This window comes from Haliaeetus albicilla, chromosome 14 (assembly GCF_947461875.1).
Source record: "Haliaeetus albicilla chromosome 14, bHalAlb1.1, whole genome shotgun sequence".
In the NCBI taxonomy this organism is placed as follows: Eukaryota; Metazoa; Chordata; class Aves; order Accipitriformes; family Accipitridae; genus Haliaeetus; species Haliaeetus albicilla.
In genome coordinates this window covers 2,783,067-2,805,741 of record NC_091496.1, presented here as the reverse complement: position 1 = coordinate 2,805,741, position 22,675 = coordinate 2,783,067, and the positions used below count along the sequence as shown (strand labels likewise).

At 36.6% G+C, this 22,675-nt stretch overlaps 1 protein-coding gene across 2 annotated transcripts in view; it reads right to left on the bottom strand.

Annotated features, from left to right (window-relative positions):
• The window catches only part of CHCHD3 (coiled-coil-helix-coiled-coil-helix domain containing 3), a 155,240-nt gene that overhangs the window by 106,558 nt on the left and 26,007 nt on the right, over positions 1-22,675 (bottom strand). For both annotated transcript variants that reach the window (XM_069801535.1, XM_069801536.1), the window contains exon 3: positions 19,182-19,266. In XM_069801535.1, coding sequence (XP_069657636.1) covers positions 19,182-19,266 — 85 coding nt within the window. The remainder of the gene's footprint in view (positions 1-19,181; positions 19,267-22,675) is intronic.

Below are 22,675 nucleotides of genomic sequence, written 5' to 3'. Positions count from 1 at the left end.
CGCGCTTTCATACCACTTATCAGTCAGTAGGAGTCAGTCATTTATTTCCTGTCATATGACACCTTAACCTTTATTTTGCAATAGTATCACTAAATTTTGTACCGCATGCATCTTTCAGAAATAAAAATATTAACATTAGTTCCAAGACTGCCTTCCAAGTCCCATTAATAACCTCCTTCCAGACTAATAATCTCCATTTGTCATTTGTGACAAATCTCCATGTTCTCCAGTTTAACCAGTAATTTTCTAAAGATGCCAAGTGTTTCAGTAGCCATTGACAAGATTAGGCCTACTGTGTTTCTGGTTTAAAGTAGCTATGTTTTTATTGGGGGGAAATAAAATTGTTTATTCTCTGCTGCTACTTCCCTTTAGTAAACATGTATTTTGTCTCTTATTTTTCATTCCCTTCTATGTCAGTAACAGATCTTCTCTTCAAGATTTGTTACACCTTTGCCACTAATTTTACTTCAACAGTTCCAGAGCTGTCTGATTTGCCTCCTACCCCCCCAAAAACATCCTTCCTTGGTAAGTGGGGAAAAAAAAAAAAAAAAAGAAAAAAACACACACACAAAAAAATCTATTTCATCTTAAACATACCAGTGTAAAGCAAATGAAAATTTCCACTTGACTTTTAAATTCTCATTTTGACTTCTTGGCTTCCTTTTGCTCCATGACTTTTGGCACAAAGCTTTCTTTGCTGGTCCATATATCTGCATATCCATCTTGTGGACCTTTTGATCAACTGCAATCCTTTTTGAAGGCAGCTATTCAGACAGCAACATTTGGAGCTCCTTCCTACACTATTTTTCTTCTTGTTTGGCTCTGAAATACTAGAGAGTTTTCACAGCTTTGTCTTTTCAATTCTTTGAATTGGTCTTTGTCTTTGAATTTCCAGCCTTCCTCTACATTCTTCTTCCTCTCCTCTGCATGAAGTGTTTATCAGCTCCTCATTTCAATTGGCTTAACTAGATGCCTCCTTTCATCAAGACGTACTTGCTGATGTCACAAAGCAATTCTGCAATGTATGTGCTCATCTCCAGAAGCAAAAGCTTGCTCCTTCACTGGAGGCTAGCCGCAAGCCAGAGTAGTTGCCTGCATTAATGTGTCTATAAGCTCAAAGGCTTGGCGATGTCTGTGTATCCAGTTTTGCCAATGTGTTTAGGAGTACTTATTAAACTTCTAGATCAAGACACTCAGGTCACCTCAGTCAAAGAAAGCTGTACAGCAAACATTTTACTGATTTTTTTTCTTTTTTCTTCCTTGCATGGCGTTCTACCATAAAAGAAATTTATACTATTTCATGATAAAATTTTATACAATTTAGGCCAAAAAGGTATTTGGTTTATGTTCTTCAAAAACATCCAAGACTGCCTTGCTCATAGCAGCACCTTAAAGCAAAAATTTAAAGTCTTTCCTATCTACTCTAATCCTCATTCATGTGATCAGGAATGTATTTCATCATACCTACAGAACAAAATACAACTAGTTAACTTCCTGAAGTACCCACCAAACTTTTCCATTTAGGGCAACTTTTGTTCACAAAAAAAGTCCTAAATACCCATCTCAACTGATTTAAATTCAACAGAGTTTTAACAAAATAAGTAGGATTTTGAAGTAATTTTCATTTATTTGAGTTACATAATTGGGTGGCTTGTAGGAGCTTAATGAAACAAACACAGGGCAGATACATGCTGATCGCAAACATTTGCTTGCATCAACTTACAGTAGTTTTCTTCCTTGACATTACAAATTCATTTTACTGGCATTCAGCATGTACTGCTGCTGAATAAAGGCAAACATCAGCTAAATCTATAGTAATATATTACATTATTATCTAGCCAAAAGTAAAAAAATAGATGCACATCCACAATTTATAAGGAGTTAAACAACACAACTTGTCAGTACAGTCTGCTACTCGAAGAATTCCACAGAAATAGACCACTTAAAATGACATTTTTAATTACAACAAATATAAAGGCTTAATGTAATGGTTCTCACATTTAAGCACAAAACTCTAGTTAACAGACAAGAGACATTATGCATTACACTGATCATTTATACAGGAAGAAAGAAAGTGTTTAAAAAAAGGTGCTGAAACAGCAGAGAGGGCTGCTGGCTATACATTTTTCTACACAGTTGATAGTTTTAATAAAATACTTCTAAATAATTATGAAATACTGTTTCAAGAAGTCTACAGCTATTTAGTTACAGTAGCTGATTTAATGCAATACAGTATGCAATGCTATCACTTTTCTATAGCACTATTTGAAAATACACATAAAGCATTAACAAGAAGCTCTACGTACTAAAGTTTGGATTAACACTTCACAGTATTTCATGCTCTCAACTGTTTTATAGCACACAATCAGACATAAAAAGCAACAACTCCTGCCATTCTACAGCACTGCCTTTTAGGACTTCAACACTGAGTTAATGCTATGAATAAAATTTATGTAGTTGTACTTTTTGCAATTTAGTAAACAAACAGCCAATGATTAGATCACTTATCTTATTACCCCTAAAGCTTCTGCCACTCAAATTCTACATCATAACTTCTTTCACCCATCCTTTAAACACTTGATGATTGCCTCTACTTTATTAAATGGAAAGTGCAGTCCACAACTCTCACAGAATCACACAGTCATTTAGGCTGGAAGGGACCTCCTGTGATCATCTGGTTCAAACACCCTGCTCAAGCAGGGTCAGCTACAGCAGGTTGCCCAGGACCATGTCCAGTTGGGTTCTGAATGTCTCCACAGATGGAGACTTCACAACCTCTTTGTTTGACCACCTTCACAGTGTTTTCTTGTGTTTAGACAGAATTTCATGTGTTTCAGTTTGTGTCTATTGTTTCTTGACCTAATTCCCAGATCTCCCTGCTTGCCCCTCTTGAAAACGTCAGTGACATTTGCTTTCTCGCAGTCTTCATGAACCTCTTCTAATCACCATGACCTCTCAAAGATAATTGAGAGTGGCCTCACAATGACATCAGCCAGCTCCCTTCGCATTCATGGCTGCAAGTCATCACTCCCCATGGAACTTCTCTATGTTTAGTTTAAGTGTTCCTAACTTGATCCTCCTTCACCATGGGTAAGTTGTCCATGCTCCAGACCTTCCCTCTGGCCTCAAGGTCCAGGGATTCCTGAAAGCTGGCCTTAATAGTAAAGACAGAGGAAGAAAAAGCAAAGGGGCTTTAGAGTATTTCCACCTTCTCTATTTCCTTTGTCACCAGGGACCCTGCTCCATTTAGCCATGGGCCCACATTTACCCCAGTCTTCCTTTTGCTTTTGATTTTAAGACTGTATTCTGGTATTCATATCCAAACAGACAGATACCTACATCTATCCGTAGATCTATCTGCTGACAGATAATTAAAAGTAATTAAGTATTTACATTAAGTAAAGCAATAGCAAAAATAACAAACAATACCAAAATTTTGCTATTTATGTGATCATGAAGTTTACAGACTGAAGACAGGAAAATGTGTGCATATCTTCCTGAAATTTTTCTTTGAACAATCTAATGCACACAAAGTTCAATTTTTAGATTGTTCAGTGGTACTTCAATCTAGTTTTATCTCCGGAGCAAGAGTACATCACTGCAGTCAATGACTGACATCATGAACCTACTGGACACGCTTCTTGTAACTATGATAGTTCAAACCAACATACTCATATCAGCTCCCATCCTTGTTCTGGAAATACATTTGTTTTCAGTACAACCCAAACTTGTGAATATGAAAATTGAAAAACGTATTAGTGAATACCTAGAAAACTTCCTGGGGGTTTTTTTGTGGTTAGATGCAAAGATCCATTTGTTATATATGTTTCAATAAAAGCATGCTTTCCAAGTAGAAAACTGGGTCATCTGCTGAATATAGATATTCTAAATATAGACAATATTTGGGCATTAAAATATAGGAGGGAAAAAAGCTTTTGTCAAAAGAAAAGAAATTGTACTGGCTAAAACTGGACACACCTTTGTACCGACAGCCCTCACAGCACTGCAAACATCCTGCTTATCTCAACACAGAGAATAAAAATGCTCTGCCTGAGGCTCTTATTGCCTTTAAAGACGACTTAAGGGCTTAGCTAGAGGAGAAAAAAATTATTGAATTTCCTTTGTAAATGAATACTGTGACAGTTATGAAGCTTACCTATTTGAATGAAAAACTTGAATCCAGATACCTTCTAGAAAAAATTCCTAGAATCAAGTAGTTCCCATCTTGTTGGAGACAGCAGCCCCTTGGAGTCACTCAGAGCAGAACGCTATCACATGCGTTAAAATTACTGAACACAAGAAGCATAAATATATGCAGTTTGGATTTTCCTCAAAAAAAAAAAACCAACCACAAGTATGACTGAACATTGATGTCACCGAGGGGAAAAAAAAATCCTGGAGGAAACTGCAAGAGGCTAGGTAAATCTTGATACACTAACCACCAAAGATCTATGGATCTCAGAACAAACAGAGGCATAATAAAAATTTGGATACTTTTGTTATCATATTGTCATATTTAGTTTCCACTGTAAGACAAATTTTGGACCGTTTTATTCCTGAAGTCACTTTAATCAAAATAATGTTTGCAGTACACTCCACCTAAATCGGATTCTGTTAAAACTGAACACAAAACCTACCACATTATTCTCAAGGAGCAATCTCGCACCAGCAGACTGATGAAAAGAATTCTGAAAGATGCTCTCATATATAAAAGCCAATTTATTCTTAGATCTAGATTTTTTGAGGGGTGGGCAGGAGGGACAGAGACAAAATCGAATTAAGTTACACATGTGGTCAAACCATCTGTCCCAAACATCTCCTGAGGAAGATCTTCAGATCAAAGCCAAAGGGGAAATACCTGATTTCAGGAGAATAACCTTTTTGCTTCTGCACTCCTCTTTTTTATTCACATCTTTTTTTCTATAAAAGCAGTGAATGTGAAATTCTAGGTAGCATTTGTTATTACACAGCTTTTAAACTAGCCAAGAACACGCTACATGCAAAATTAAGTAAAAGAGAATCTACATGGGAATACAGCAAATGTTTCAGAGCATTATCTAATACAGCCTGAAATGCTTACCCCACATCTCTGGGAGGAAAACCTCCTTCTCTGCAGCTATGGTAGAGCCCAATTAATTCAATTATGGCATTTCCCCAAGCTAGTGGTACTGATTTAGCCCTGACTTGAACAAGGAACAGCTCAAATATCATGGCAGGGATGCTGTACCATACATTGTCACTGAACAAACAGGCTACAGCTGAGAGCACCTAGCTAGGACACAACAGTCTCATCAATTACAGTTGACCATCATAAGCACCATGAAAAAAACAAAATAATCTCAATTGCCAAATTCATCTTGGCCATTTACTGCAGTTGACAGTAAAGGAAAGGTAAATTTGCCTAAATTAATGCATATTAAGGAATAGATTGAATACATCTATATTTTAAAACTCACATAAAAGTTTGCTCTTTAGATTTTCAGAATTTTATGTTTTCAGTATATATCAGTTCAAAGTAATTATTCCTATCCAAATGAAACTAGTATTAAATAATAATAGCATAAAAATAATACAAAAAAGTAACAAAAATAATTGCTCAATTAAGTAATTACTTAAAATTAATAACTGACAACTATCATATCTGGTCCAACAAAATAAGTGAAGTCAAAATACGCAGCTAGCTCCACTCCAAATACATTACTGTGCAGAATTAGAAATTTAAGAACAAACAAGAAAACATCTCTGACGGGACAAGCAATCTGTTTTCTGTACCTCTTTTAAGAAATGCAAAAATACATTCCAGGAAAAGGCACAACAGAAATTTGCTGCACTCTGAAAAAAAATTCCATCCTTTTCATATCCATTTTTTAAATGAGTTCAAGAGAAAAAAAAAATGTTGTTTACCACGTGAACTTATGACATGGTACTGCAATCTTGCACAGCATGAACCATGTTAGCCACACTAACAAGTTGAATCATTTAGTTCTCAATCCAGAAGAATTCACTCTATTGTTTACTTCAAAATATCCATTTCTGTCATTCTTGAAAAACACCTGCAGATGTTAAAGATTATCATTAAGGAAAAGGCACCTTTCAATTCACAGACAACAGCAACACACTGAGAAATGTTAAAAAAAAAATTAGTTTTGTGCTTTGATGGCCACTACACACTTTATTCTAAATTAATCAAGAATCTCTAGGAAATCTAAAATTGGTAAACAATACCATATTAAAAGCAAATACAGTAATATATCATTTTCAGCCCTTATTTCCAGCTATCGAAAATTTATTATGCTATCAAACATTAAACATTTTCTTTTTGTTACTTTTCAGGGAAATGATTACTTGCCAGTTGTTGTCTCTTTATCATAGTCTCCAAGCTACACAATCTGATAAATCTGTGGTGATCCAAGATAAACTCATTGAAGTCCAAAGCATGAACTGTGTCATTTTTCATTACCTCCAACCAACCAAAATCAAAATATTTCCAGTTTCAAAGTCCACTATCAGGAAAATCACCCTCTCCTCTTCTCCATACAGTGTAGAAAAATCTAAAGAGGTATTAGTCCTTAAAGTTGGAAATGATCCCTAAATAGGAACTCCATGTAAGAAGACATAAAACCAAAACATTTCAGTATCAAAAAAATATATCTGTACACTTCCTTACAATGACAAGGGGTTTTTTTAATTAATGTTAGTTTTACCCAGCTTCCTTCATCTTTCATGATCTCTGAACACTTCCATTTCTATATGGTACCCCCTCAACTCAAAAAGCTTACACTGACTAAAAATAAGAGTACAATGTGTTTACAGTGGAAACTGTTCAACAGGTTTTTTGCTTAGTTTGACACAATCAAGTTTGTTAATGCATTCTGACAGACTTGCATAACATCCAAAAATGTTTTGAACAATGCAGTTTAGGCCATGATTCAATATTAATGGATGAATAATGTTTCTGAGTACTGAGTTTCAATATTTAATGAGTGCATGGTGAATGTGCCATAGAAGGCTGTGGTTGAAAATCACTGTAGTTGACAAGGGATTTGAAAAGATGCGAGAGACATAAGGAAAACAACTTTAACCTGAACTGAGGTCTGAGAAGTGTGAAATGGATATTTTTCCTACTCAATTTCAAGTAACTGATTATTCACCTGACTGCAAAGTCAGATAAATTATCTAAAGTTCATCTGCCTCTGCAAAACATAGAGAAGGACTGAGATATAGAAACAAATTATCGAGACGCAATGTCTTTTTTGTCACAAAAGTCTCAGTATGACAACACAAAAAAGCTCTAAATTGAAGTGATTTCCTAGCACTAGTTACACATTAGAAAAAACATTCTCTATTCACGTAAGACTTTGCATACTGCAGGTAAAGGGGGCTATTCCTAACACTAGCGGCAACCATATTCTCTAAAAATCTGTCCTTAATTTTCATTTTTAAACCCTATATTTCAGATTATGCAAATGTTAACAGAAAATACAATTTTTCTCCACCATAAAGCCATGGTGTAAAAAGAACACATTTCGCCTTCAACTTTTTTGCACTCATATTGCCCACATGTCCCAAATAGGCAAAATGTAATATTTTTTTTCTCTCATTTACTTTGTTTTTTTGACTAAGTTTTACGTGAACTGTATTTTAAATGATGCACTGCCCTGTGTGGGGGGCAAGAGGGACAACCCAAAACATTACTAAAAACCATATATGGCAAAGCAGGAAACTCTTTTAAATTTAAGACTGGAATATAACTGTCCTGAACTTATGTTCTACCCAAGTAGTTTTTGAGACATCTACATACTGAACAAATCTTTCATTAAGTACAAGAGAATTAGAACTGGTAAAAGGACCGTTTCCCACAGCATTCTCCTGGAGAAACTGGCTGCCCATGGCTTGGACATGTGTACTCTTCGGTGGGTAAAAAAACTGGCTGGATGGCTGAGCCCAAAGAGTTGTGGTGAATGGAGTTAAACCCAGTTGGCGGCCGGTCACAGGTGGTGTTCCCCAGGGCTCAGTATTGGGGCCGGTTCTGTTTAATCTCTTTATCAATGATCTGGACAAGGGGATCGAGTGCACCCTCAGTAAATTTGCAGATGACACCAAGTTGGGCGGGAGCGTTGACCTGCTGGAGGGTAGGCAGGCTCTACAGAGGGACCTGGACAGGCTGGATCGATGGCCCGAGGCCGTTGTATGAGGTTCAACAAGGCCGAGTGCCGGGTCCTGCGCTTGGGTCACAACAACTTGCGCTTGGGTCTTTTCCAACCTAAACGGCTCTATGATTCTAATAGAAAAAAAGCAAGGCAAACCAAAAATGCTAAAGCATATAAAGTCAAAAAAGGAACATGCAGATCATCAAACCTAGATTTGCAATTATTTCATGAGTGCTTAGTCCAAAACCATTCAAATGAGACTACATGGGTCCAAATCACTATCCATTTTGTAGACCGCAAGATGCACAATCAAAACGTTTGACAAATTCACTATAAATTATCAAGAGCTCTCATGATTATGGTGCATGCAGGAAGAGAGATCAAAGATACCAATAATGCTTGCAATCCCTGCCCCATCAAACACTTTGAGTAACACAACTTGTCCTATAGACCAGCAGGCTGCAAAAGAGAGCCCTCCAAACCTAACCTGATGTATTCCACACCTAGCGACTGGCTTCCCCCTTACTGCCTAAGCAAAGTGCAACCAGGCACTTGCCAGTATCACTGAAATCATCCCACTTGATTTACCACAGCTATAACATAGAAGGCAGGCAACCTCCAACAGCTCAGAGTGAAGTTAAAACAAATGAGAAGGAGGAAGAGGAAAAGAGAGAGGCCAAATTACACACTCAGAATAGGGGTTGGGAAGGTCTTTTTGTTGCCTGATGAGAGCTAGCAGATTCATATAATGAAAACAAATATGAACAATATCTGTTTCATGTGGGGGTTTTCTTGGCCTATCTACCTCAAACAGCATACAATAATCCGAGTGAGATCTTCCTATGGTTTTATACCATATTACTGTTACTTTCCTATGCTTGCACTTGATGTTACTAAATTTAACAAGAACTCCACTACTTTATTCCATATACAGCTCTTCCTCATGGTGACCTGTTCCTCTTAATGCTGGCCATACATGTATATAAATTAGTGCTTCATTCGTTATAAATATAACTGAAAACATAAAAGTGATAGTGATTCCAAAATTGAACCCTAAGCAGCAAATAAACTTTTCCCATAATGTTAACTCCTCCCTCCAATATGTCCCCTTACACGTTTGTCTTTGGTCAGCCCCAAATTGTCTTACAATTCTTACATTAGGTTTGGACATGTCCAGTAGCAATAACAAGGAGGGCAAGGTACCAAGTGCTTTGCTTTATTCTTTCTTTAGGCTGAAGCCTGTTAGCCAACCCAAGAAGACATTGAACTTGATACAAATTATCTTGGTTGAGACTACATTCCATCTTGCCCCACTTAACCATTTCTTTCAATTCTCTCAATTACCCCCTATTTCAAATGCTATACTTCTCAAATCACCCACAACAATGAGTCCAAGTAATAACATTCAGTTGAACATATTTATTCATTTCCTTTTTCCAGCTCCTTCCAGACTCAGCATAACATCTGTCAATTGAAAAATCTTTGCTAATGGCCATGTTATTTTATGCGCCAGTCCTTGATCAAAAGATCAAAGACACTAATTTCAAAACTCGTAATTACATACAGCTCTTCAATTTATCAACAATACTGTCACAGACAGCTTGTTAATACTCATTGCAATATGGACACTGACTTGTCAGTCTGATCGCTGCTCATACCCTATAGAAGATGGCTGAATTGACTTTCTTTATTAAGATACTTGGGTTGTGGGGTTTTTTGGGGGGGAAGGTTCGGGTGTTGAGAAGAGGGAGGGTGAGCAGGAGGGAGGGAAGGTTGTTTGAGGGGATTTTGTAATTACACTTCATAAAGCCACTGGTTTTAAAATATGTGCATATAGATCAGAATTATATAAAGATGGAATAGTATTATATAAAGATGGCATAGATGAACAAATTTCTACCTTTATGCCAGAGGCATGCAAAGAACCTAAGTCAGAATAGTAAAACTGTTTTACATAATTTGTATATGTATTTAGCTAAGACTTTTCCCAACATCCACATAACTCAACTCAAAATTACTTTTGCACTTAATATCACTCCTCTTGGGATCTGCAACGGCAATCATGAAATTACGACAACATTAATTATCCCTTAAAATGAAGTGACAGTTGCAAAATTTTTTATTATTATTATTTTTAAGTGTTTCTCTGCTATGTCTACTCATTTGCTACTTTTCAAAATGAAAGAGCTCAGCAGTTTGAAAGCAAAGGTTTGCTTAAAATTGCCAGGGGGGAATAGTTTCCCTCCTCCCTACTTGAATTGAAAACTATGAAGCAGTATTATTTTTGTTGATGCTCTCTCCAAATAAACTTACTGGCTTCAAGTCATTTTCCCATCTCTCCTAGAAATAAACTTATCAAGATGAAGCTTGATATACAAGTTGTCAGTTGAGATGACAAGTTTTAAAATCGAAGTGAAAAATAATCCCTTGAAAATTGGGGTTTATAAAGGTAGGAGTGAATTATAGCACTGCTTTCTCAAATTTCTACTTCCTGTCTCCAAGATTCATCTCCGTATATACTGAGAACTAGACATAATGGTATTAATGGAGAGTCAGACCAGTAACAGAAATCTTGGAGAGCAACTCTACCATTGCCAAATACTGTTTTTTCTTGCCAGAAAACAATAAGGAACGTAAAACAGGCTTCAAAGATAGCTTGATATTTCTAAACCCTCAACTTCATAAGCAGCATGGCTGCAAGCATTTTTATGCTTCCTTGGCATTTTGCAGGTAAGATCATGCACTTAAATTTTATGGTTTTAAAAAGGGTACAATGCAACCCCATTCAGAAGGTGACTTATGCTTCCATAATAGAATTATATTTTCAACAGATGGCTGTCCAAAGAGGTATCAGTTACAACAGCTCACCTGATCACAGGACTTGTTTTATAGGTAAACCTCTGCTTGAACCCAAAATGTCTTCACACTTAATCTTGGCTTCTTCCCTTGCCTGCAGAGAGACAGTCTTGACCCAGCCTGACCCTCCTCATTCCCTCTTTTCCTGCAACAGAGCAGTATTATCCCATAATCCTCCAGACTTCAGTAATATTATAGCTGTTAAAAAATAAATTCATTTTAAATCTTTTGCTGTGTTTGAGATCAGACAAGGGAAACTTCTGCTGTGAGAGGGGAAAAAAAAAAAAATGTTTGAGATGGCATGACTAGGAGGGGGGAATAGGAGGAACTCAACCTGTGGAAGCGATGCCAAAACTTGCTGCTGTCTCCGTGCTGTTCCCCAACCCTGAAGCTGAAGCGGCCTTTTGGACACTCACCAAACAAAACAGGTTTTACTTTTTCATATTTTTATAAAATCAGTTCTACACACCAAACTTGAATGTTTTGTTTTGGTAAATGAATAGCCCCCACCACTGCCTGGCATTAGCTGATTTTACGCTCCAGAAGAGCCTTCTCTGCAATCTTACCCAATTACTATTTTAAGTCCTCTCTCTACCAACTACACATCTTTCAGATACAGAAGGAGAGAGTCATGCACACGTATGTGTCTCATTCAGAGACAGGAGGCCCTTATCAGATGTTGCATTAGCCTTTCTTTCCAGTTTAAATACTATTTATGACTTATCTTCCGAAGTCCTGTTTATCACTGTAAAAATATCCAAGTTTTGCTCTCTCAAATCAATAGCCAGCTTTTTTTCTGATACACTGACCATCATACTAGAAAAAGGTTAAGCTTCCCAGCATTTGTGGAAGACAAGTCATACTGTATAAAGGTGTATGACCAAAGATAGAATAACTATCTATAGACTACATTAAGTGTAGCAGTACTGACAATAGAGCTTTACTTCAAAAGTATACCTTTTCACTCCAGAGTGAGTAACTTCTCCCGCGTGCACCACCACCCACCCCACCACCCCGCAGAATGACAACGGTAATGAAGAAACTTCCCTCTAAAAGCAGTTTCTCTCAATTATATTTTTAAACATTCCTTGAATCTTTCTCTGCAATACTTACTTCATGGAAACCTTGTCAGAGAAAGGATGACCAGAGGAGGCAAGCTTTGGTGCAAGTCTGTTGTACCAGTTCTTGCATTCCTGAACGTGATTATCAATTGGGTAATATCTTCAGCTGTTTTTTACAAACAGTATGGTCACTCATGCCAGAAGATATTTAAGTCTTATTCTTGACCTACCAGAAGTCAAAGCAATTATAATCACTTTTACTGCTTCAAAGTATTTCCAGCTTTCTATCCTACTGTCAGCAAAAGAGAAGATGTAATTTCTGTGACTGTTTTCACACTTAATCTAAACACTATCAAGACGTCCCTGTGGCAGAAGACTAGATTACAACTATTTTCAAGCAAAGTAGCTTTTTGTCCCCTGTGAGAATACTGCAAGAAAAAGCCAGTCTCCCAGTTCAACACAGCTCATTACCTGGGAAAATATAATAATTTAGGAAGACAATAAATCTACTCCAAAAAAGTTTTCACCACATTTAGTGCACTACCCATATGAACTGAAGATAAATATGCTCTTCATAAATTTACCTCAGTAAAATAGAGAAAGAATATTGTAAATAAATCAATCATTTTACTTTTTCCTTATGTTCTCCAGACCTATGCCAGTAAACTAGAATAAACATGTTATTAAAACAGAAATCAATAGTAAGCTTTAAAATATACAGTAGCACAAAAAGGTCAAGCCCCAGTATTGATTTTAATATAACATTTTTGGTGTGTAGTTTCCCAAAGGGTTCTTCGCCAATATTGTTCTTCATTCTTCTTTCACTTTACATTTTCACTGGTGAATTTGTTGTTGTCTTCTGCAAAAGCTCTCTACTCCAACAAGTTTACTAAGAGCTTGCCATACATGCAATGTAATGCTGAGACATGACAAAACAAGGTCGGGGGGAAGCACTCAGACACATCAGATTATCAATTAAACCATAAAGTGAACTGCTGTTATATAGGAGCCCTCCCCCAAGCACAACAAAACATATAAAGAAGCTCATGGCTGCAGTCTAATAACCTACCACTGCGAGCCACCTCCATGCACCAGTGTGTACATATTTTTAAAATCTGACTTAGAGTTTAGAAAGATTTTCTTTAAACAGATGAGGATGTTTAGAAATACAGAGCTTACATAAGTTATCCAGCTAATGACAGATAAAATGCCATACCATGTGGAGTCCAGCTAGCCACGAAGAAAAGACTCCAGCAACTCATCATGGAATGTTTAAAAATCTACGTCTGTATTACTCAAGAAAAGCATTTTTCGTGTGGCTTTCAAGACAGAAGTTACCAACGTCGTTATAGGAGACTAGACAGACATAGCAAAACCTAAGAGTTATCAAAAGCCACCACAGAATTGCAGAATGGTTTGGGGTGGAAGGGACCTTTGAAGGTCATTTAGTTCAAACCCCCTGCCGTGGGCAGGGACATCTTCCAGTAGACCACGCTGCTCAAAGCCACGTCCAACCTGACCTTGAACACTTCCACTGATGGGGCATCCACAGTTCCTCTCTGGGCAACCTGTTCCAGCATCTCACCACCCGCATCGTAAAACATTTCTTCCTCATGACGAGTCTAAACCTTCCCTCTCTCAGTTTAAAACTGCTGCCCCTTGTCCTGTCTCTACAGGCCCTGGTAAAAAGTCTCTGTCTTTCTTGTAAGCCCCCTTTATATACTGAAAAACTGCTATAAGGTCTTCCCGGAGCCTTCTCTTCTCCAGGCTGAACAACCCCAACTCTCTCAGCCTGTCCTCATAGGAGAGGTGCTCCAGCCCTCTGATCATCTTCATGGCCCTCCTCTGGACCTGCTCCAACAGGTCCATGTCTTTCTTGTTCTGCTAATTGGCTTTTTGGTGACCATATCAGAAAATAAGCAGAAGCCAATATAAGGAAGGGATAATGGGGATCCCAACAGGAGGCCCAGAAAGCTGGGCAAGGACTGAATAAGACTACAAAAGAAAATGCAGGCTTGTACCTATAGTACAAGGTAGTTAGGAGACACTGAAACACTCCTGAGGCTGCAGGCAATAGTTCTCTCCTGGATCTGCTCGTTAAAATCATTAATCTCCAGATACCCACCATTTCCTATCCACTGACAGTTACCACCCGTTCAATTCCCTTCACAACAGATCCTAGAAATAAGTCCCATTCAGCTTGAGATGAAGTCACCTGGAGAAGTTCAAGCACATTCCTCAACTCATGTTAACCCATGTCCATGATCTTAATTTAAACAGAAGTCATCTTGCAGTCTTGAGACTGTCTAAACAGACATTTTAGAAAAGATTTAAGATACACTGTGTAACTTCTACATACATGAGATCCTTTTCAATAAGATTTTGAGCAGCAGTTGCACAATACTCGGCACTAGTCCTGATAATTTTCTACGTCTGTCATGCCTTAAACAATTTTAGAGCAGACCTAGCAACAGAGTTACTGAAGGGCCACCAAACCAAACAAAAGGCTACTTTTAAGCCCTTCCCTGCCTTAAAATTCCTACTTACAGCAGTACTTATCCTCTAAGAAACAAATGCTGGAATCACAGGAAATATGATATAGGAGAATCCAAGTACAACTAAGCATAGGGAAAACAATCGTCTGGGTCTCTTGAGACAGTCATACACCAGCAAACTGCACAGGGACATATATTTGGCATACTAACAAAATTACATGCATGTATATATTGGAGACATGAACAAAATAAACTTTCTGCAATATTAAAGGGATCGTCATGCACAGCATTTTGCAAATACACCTCATTCTACATATAATTAATATTTGCCACGTGCCAAATCATATAAAAAAAAGTGGAAGCTAGGAAACACTTACCAAGCAAAAGAGACTGAAAAACCACAAATATAATTAGCCTAGCCTGAATGATTAGCAAAATAAGACTGAAATTTCTCTGATCTTCAAGGGGAGGAAAAAAAAAAAAAAAAAAAAAGAAGTAGTCATTCATGAATGTTCAATTTCTATGGGAAACCACATCCTTCATTTGCCTCCTAAGTATTGTTTTGTATATATTTTAGTGGAGGAATCCAGCAGTCTGATGAGGTTGAGAGTAGCTAAAATTTTAACATTTTGCTGATGATAAAAGTTGTTACTCACTTTTGCTTTTTCAAAGTATCTTTTCTTCTGCCTTTCATAATTATAGCCAAACAGAGAGATACAAAAGTTAAAACTGGAAAAATCTCATAATTGATAAAGTTTATTTCTTGGCAATAAATTCCTTTAGTCTAATACCACTTCTCTTTATTCCAGATGTGCATTTTGTGATCCCTAGTGCTAGTTTACTACTGTCGTATTCTCCCAGAAGATACGTACTGGTCCACTGAGTTGTACAGATTTCTCTGCAAAACTTGATGGAACAGATACATCTTGCTGACCAGAAGCAGCTTCTCATTGCTGAAGTTCATGAGCCATGGCACCATCTGGTATGGTGCAGGCCACCATTGGAAGAAATGCTTCCAGTTACTTCAATGGGAGCTATTTCAGACTTTCTCATCACCAACATCAACAAAATTATTAAAATAAGAGAGTTCAACAGCTGTGACAAGACATAGTGTAATGATCTACACTTATAAGACTACACCTCAGGAGGAAATCTAAACAGCTAAAGGATTCAGAAGTTTCATTGTCATATTTTGTATCATTTCTTGTCATGGCAAATAACTAGTTTCATACAAACTCTGTATCTCCTTCTATTATGACACTGCAAAATAAGTTAAGGAACTTTGTGGAAAATTAAACTATATCAACAATTATCATTTATTACCTGTCACTGCTGTCAAATTCAAGTTCTTCTGCCTATTCTCTCACGTTTTAGAGTCATTTCTTCCAGAGTTGTGGAACAGCGGTTTTGGCACATATTTAACAGGGGCAAAAGCCTGCTTCTTCAGTAGGTGCGAAGGGACCATACATACCAGAGGCAGTAACAAAAATCACACCCAGAAAGCCTTTCAAAGATGCTGAAAGTAATGATACATGTGCAGTTTATTGAACCATTCAGGTACAAACTTACACTCCATCTTCAGTAAATACAAAACCTTATAATGAGTGGAGTCTCTCTGCAACACTACAAGAATAAGGAATATTTTGGGGAGGTACTGGTAGGTACTGACATGAAATGGAAAACAAACTACAGGAATACTAAAGCTATATTTTCTCTAGGGTGAAAGGGCACATTACTTTCTTCTTACTTCTGTTCAGAACATAAAGAAACTCTCTAGTATTACCAACTGCAACAATAATAGTATTATTGCTGTAATTGCTATAATACTGACAGTCTTACAACCTGTACGTTACCTTGAGTATTATCATGAGATTGTAGCTCTGGCACATTAACTGGTCACATTCACTAATGCAGTCACTGCAAATTCTGTTGCAATCAAATAATAATCCATTTAACTTTTCTAAATGAAAATACTTTTAAGATTAAACATTTCAAATGTTCAGAAACCAAAGTGAGAAACAACAGTTGGTCTGAGTAAAAGAAGGAGTAAACTAGAATCAATTTTGGCTCTTCAGTGGGGTTTGTGCACATTGCTATTCACAGACATGAGACACCATCACGCTTCAGTCCAACTGGCCTTGGACAGCACCAAGGATGCATTTGTAAACTACATCCCTCCGTATAAGTTATGAAGCCTGCATTACACTGTATTTTTTTCTTGTGCAACTATTGACATATGAATACTATAAACTGTTCTCTGTTAACAGTTTCCTTCTGTTACATGTTTTAAGCATGGTATAGGTGGGAACTCGGGTTTTGTTCTGTTTTCCAACCTTACATCAATGTGTTTGTATGTTTATTAAAAATAACTACATTTGAGAGTAAAGTTTTCCTTTTCGTGTTTATGTTACTTATAACACTCTGCACTAGATATGCAAGACATAAAATACTTTATCTGAACAATGTGCATCTAGCTCTTAAGTACGTACTTGCTTGAAAATTGAAGTCCAGTAATGCTGAAAAATTATACCAACTCTGTAAGTGCATGAGTGTCCAGAAACTGGCACAGGAGCTTGTACAGAAGACTGCAGTTTTTTCTCCTGAAAGTATGGATCCTGACATGAAAAAGAACATTGCACAAACAATGCTCATGCCCCTGTATTGTGGAGAGATTGCTTTCTCGACTAGAATAAAACAGGAGGGGTAGGTATGCTGAACCTGAACAACATAAACCTGTTCTGAAAGTGATCAACAGAGCAGTGTTCACTTCATTCTCAGAAGAACACAATCCAGAGAACAGCTCCACATTTGCTACAGCATTTCTTGAATGTTTTTAAAACACAAACCTCAACCAGAATTCAGCCCATAAAGACCTTAAGTAATAGCTAAGTAAACATCTGCATCTTTTCAAGTTGTTTCATCCAACATGAAAAGAGCCTCTACACTCTGTTTAAAATGTATTTTTATAATTGTTTATATTGTGTAGAAAGTGTAATAAAAAAAATCCTTGCTTATTGCTTAAAAAAGAAACAAAACACAAACTAGAAGAGGATTAAAGCTGCTAACAGGACTTGATATTTGTAATTTTATACTTTGTTGTTATTATTACTTATTTATTTTGACAGCTTACATTTCAAAAGCACTGATTCTTCCACCTAATTTTAAGACAACAAAAAGATTTTACAGGAGCCTTTTACTATGTAACATCTTCTTCACTAATCCTTAGTCAAATAAAGGGAAGGCTGCCAGCATTGTTCCCTACAAAATATAAAATCAGGTATATGACAAGCCAATCTGCTCCCTACCTTTCACAGACCTATGCACAACCCATGAAAACTGAATTACGGAATACTTAATGAAAGTTACCGAAAAGTGTCAAATGACAAAATACTGAAGTTACAAAACAAACATTTCCATATTGTAATCACGTTTAGTTGATCTCTTGAGCAGTCAACATTAAGCTCAGATGTAACACAAGTTTTCCTCTCAGAGCCCAGTTCAGAAAAGGAGAGATTTCACTGTCACATATTGATTTCCTTTATTGCTGATTCAAAAAAAAAAAAGCCTGATTATTTTTCTGGGACATTTATATAGTCCCATCTAATTATATACTCCATCAACCTAACTCAATTAAATAATAATATAATGATGTGTAGGAAACAACTGATATATATGCAGACAGTTTAAGTAGTACTAATTACATTCTAATTTTTTTAATCCATCATAATGAGCCTTTCTTCCCATTCTCAGAATGGAGGACAATGTGTAGGTTAATATTTATATTCAGTGTGTTATATTATCTATTTAGGAAAATCACTGAAAGTACAAAAGAACACACAAGTCCACCGAGTTCACCATACAGCCAAACTCCACTTCAAATTCAAGCAGGATTTTTTTTTAATTGTCAATAACCCTACAGTATCATACTAAACATTGCAGAGTATATTTTTAAAATGCTACATCTAAAGTCTGTCACCGCTCTCTGTACAATTCTATCCAGTCTTTCACAGTAACTACAGTCTCTGAAAAAACATGCATAAGAAAGCACTGTTTCAATATACAGAAAGCATATCAAAAGGGTTTTCTACTAGTAAACTGGTTTAATACAGTACTGTGTATCTTCAAGGCATTATGCTGTACTAACTATTAAAGCAGTTCAAAACATACTGCAGCTCAAAGAAATATCCAAAATTCAAGAAATAACAAGAATTACCATTTCTACTGCTGTTGAAATTTACCTTTTGATCAAACAGAAGGGATTATACGTAACCCACCTCTGCATTGCTCTCAAGCTATTTCTATCTCCGCACCACAAAGTGAATATTGGGACTCAAGAGAAATCAACAAAGATTGAGCTTAAAAGACTGCAAAAAAGATTCAGGCTCATGAGGTCAAAAGGGATTTAGATCAACATTTTGTATCAGGTCTTACAAGGAAATTTCAGTTAATTGGTTGTTTTAAGATGTATTTAATATCAAAACTTGCTATATTGCCCAAAGGTCTTACCTACCATTTTGTCTTGGGGCACAAAATTCAACTGTTTATAGCAAGTAGATAAACAACAGTAATAAAAGCATTCACTACATGTTTGTGTTAAATATTGTTATTAACAAACCAACCTTCTCTTTTGAGCTTCAGAGTCTCTCCTGGCTCGTTCTAATGCCAGTTCTTCTGCTATTCTTTTCTTTAGTTCTTCATCATTAACTACAATTAGAAGAAAATTAAATGAAATTTTAACACAACACAACATATTCCTAATTACAGAAACAACTGCATAATACAGTGCTCTATTTTATTTATTTTCTTTTTTCTATAAAGCAGTTGGAGTGCTTTCTTGTGGTTTAACCACCTTTCAAATTTTAGCATACAACATTAGAGAGCCTTTAAAAATTACTCTTACTAAACAACTTTTCAATTAGTGGAATCTTTTGAAAATTAAAAACATACAGTATATGTTAAATTAAATACATTTTTCTTAGGAAATATGCCTTTATAAAGTAAAATTAAGGGGGATGGGACTGAGACCTAAATAGTAAAGCCATAAAATGCTGCCTTTTATTCACATGGAACCAAGGGAAGCATCTTCCTGTGTAATGAATCAAGTATTTTCAGATGCGTATTTTACCCAACCAAGCATTTGCAACATATCCATACTTCTAGTTTCTATCGTTAGAAAAAGATTTTGCCTCAAATTCTCCCCATTTGGTTTAAAGAAGCAGACATGGAAAGAATATTTTCTTCATTTAGATTACGTCAGATGAGTTAGCTGAAAGTCTGGTTAAGAACTGAAAAAGCGGGGAAGCAACTTCAAGTGTATGAATAAACTTTTCCACACAAAGGTAGAAAAGTATGAGAGCCGGTAATCCTACAAGCTTGAAAGACATCTATAAGTCTACCAAAATCCATACCATAAGGTTCTGAAACACAAAATAGGTCTATTCCCAACTCTCTGATATTCAAGGGCTCAGTCATGCAAGCTACTACACTGATACCACTCAATATTAACCATCTCTGCATCTATAGGCAACTGCATACTTCTGAAAAATCTGACCCAAGGAGATCAGTAGTTTGTTGTTACTTCCTTTAATAGAAGTTGTGGCAATAAAACACGTTTCAATAGACTTCCAGAAGAAACCATACTGAAAAGGTTGTTTCAACCTAAAAAAAAGAAAAACCTTGGAGATGGTTTTGCATGTTTTATCTCTACCTGAATACAACTTGACACATACATAGCAGGAATTAAAGAAAGAAAAAAAAAGATTAAAATACCCAATCATCTAGTAAGAAAGAACAACATTTTCCATTTGGGAAAATGAACTAGCTTTGTAACCAAAAGTTATGCTGACTTCAGTAGAACAGCTGTTAACTTTGCATAAAATGTTGATTTGTAGCAGTCAGTAAGTGTGTGTTTTCCTACAGGAGGAAAAGAAAACAACTATAAAGTACAGCTGTAGAACGAGATTAAAAATCAAGTAATTACTTCCAGATTTATTCCAATATAAATCCTAATCTAGAAATCTAGACCTGCCTGTCTGGAATAAAGGTACACCTACACTAGCTGAGCTGTACTTCTGTAACCCTGCAATACTCTAGTATTCCAGTACAGGCATACAGATAATTCCCTTATTTATATGAAGCATCTGGCTCAGATTCTACTCTATGGAACCACAGAGCTAAAAGACATGTAATCTCAGTCCAAAATGCCTATCACTTGAGCATAATAGATGTTAAATTCCAGAAGGTGATACAACCACCTCATCTGCCCTCAGAAGCAGTAACAAAACCACTTGCTTATGTAGCTAAAAGCCAGAGAACTACATTTTCAGGCAGTATAAGACACGAAGCAATTAGGAGACAACAAGCAGTCTCTGTAGAGGTTGCATTTGTATTACATATTTATGCGCACAGACAGCATTCAACAACTGTTAGCAGTTGGAAACTTGTGGAGATACTGGGACAGAGAGGGAAAAGCCATCAGCCTCCTTTTTCATAACAAGCTGATAGTTACGGTATTTGCTCAGAAAGTGGAACATCTGGAATTTAGATCCTCGTAAGATGGACCAGTTTGAGTCCGCATATCATATATATTCCCATAAAGTGCTCTAAACGCCAACCTACCATCTAATTTAAGCAGATACAGCCTCTTTTTTTTTTTTTTTTTGGTCAAACAAAGCTAAAGAAAACACTGCCTGAGAGGGTGCCTAGTGATTAGAAGACAAAACTGAGACAGCCTCCAATTCTAGTACCCCCTTTGTGGAACCAGTTATTTGGTTTACATTAGACAGCAATCAGATCTAAAAAAAAAAAAAAAAAAAAAAAAAAAAAAGAGAGAGAGAGACACACACACACACACACAAAAAAGCCAGTGACAAATAGCCATATATCTTGGTGACCTTGTCTCCAGGAGTTGGCTTTATCTGCAAATATTATCCAACATCATTAGTCCACATTCTCATTATCGTTAATAGAGTCCAGTGTGCAATTCTGCTCTTCCTAAAGTAGACTTTTAAAATAGTGAATTTTATGAATGAATGAAGCAGCTTCATCAACTATATGGGAGTCTTGGCCAACTAATTCAGTTATAAGCATCTTAAGTAAAGCAGAATAAATCGATATCCATCCTGCCAGACGCAGCAAATGCTTAGATGACAGAAACAGAGTTGCGTTGGGTAAAAGTGGGGGAACACTTGTGAATGGCAAAAGGAGACCCCAGCCTAAAAATATATTAACATATGTGAAAATTCAAGAGGTAAATATGAATCTTGTAACAGATTACTATCACAAACCCTGGATGAAAAAGCAAAACCCCATTTTATTGGGACTATCTCTACTGACTCTTGACACTGTTCCACTATTTTCTCCTCTGAGGCTATGCGAGGATACTGTCCATCTGAGAAGATACTGAGTTGTTACAGCACACCTGTACAAGTCCAAACAAAGATCAGCTGGTCACAGTGAACTGTATCACCAGAAAAGAAAAAAGGTTTTGAAAATATCAGGCAATCACAAAGATCCTGTTTCTGTACTGCAGCACACATTAATCTTCCCCACACCTCAGTAAGCATCACAAGCCAAAATGAGAGCAGTTAAGGTTCTGCATTTGTACACTTAGAAATTATTAAGCTGTCATAAAAGCAAAGAATTTATTTCACATCACAGCTACCTTATTCACAGAACAACCTGAAAACCCACGATCAACTGTTTCTTACTGCAGTTCTGCTCAACCCAGATACCTCAATATTTCATGTCCTTCTAATACTGGACCTGAGAATACACAAAATGTTGCATAAGTATATTGTTCACCAGCATCTACATCATGAAGTTTATGTTCTGGTGTGCAAAAATAAGTACAAGAACTCTAACAGACCATAGAACAGTTTTTTAAGTCATAATGAGAAAAGATTCAAGCATCAGCCAATAAAGACATTTGACCTTAACAATCAATTAGGTTACCCATCGATCAGCCAAATACTAATAGGGAATAAAAGTGGAGCTATAGATCATTCAATTGAATTATTGTAAGATATAATTGGGTAGCTCCCATATGGGAACTTTATGATGTTCCAGTAAAAAATTGCAGTTCTGCAAGTAGGAGGGATTTGTTCTAGGGGAA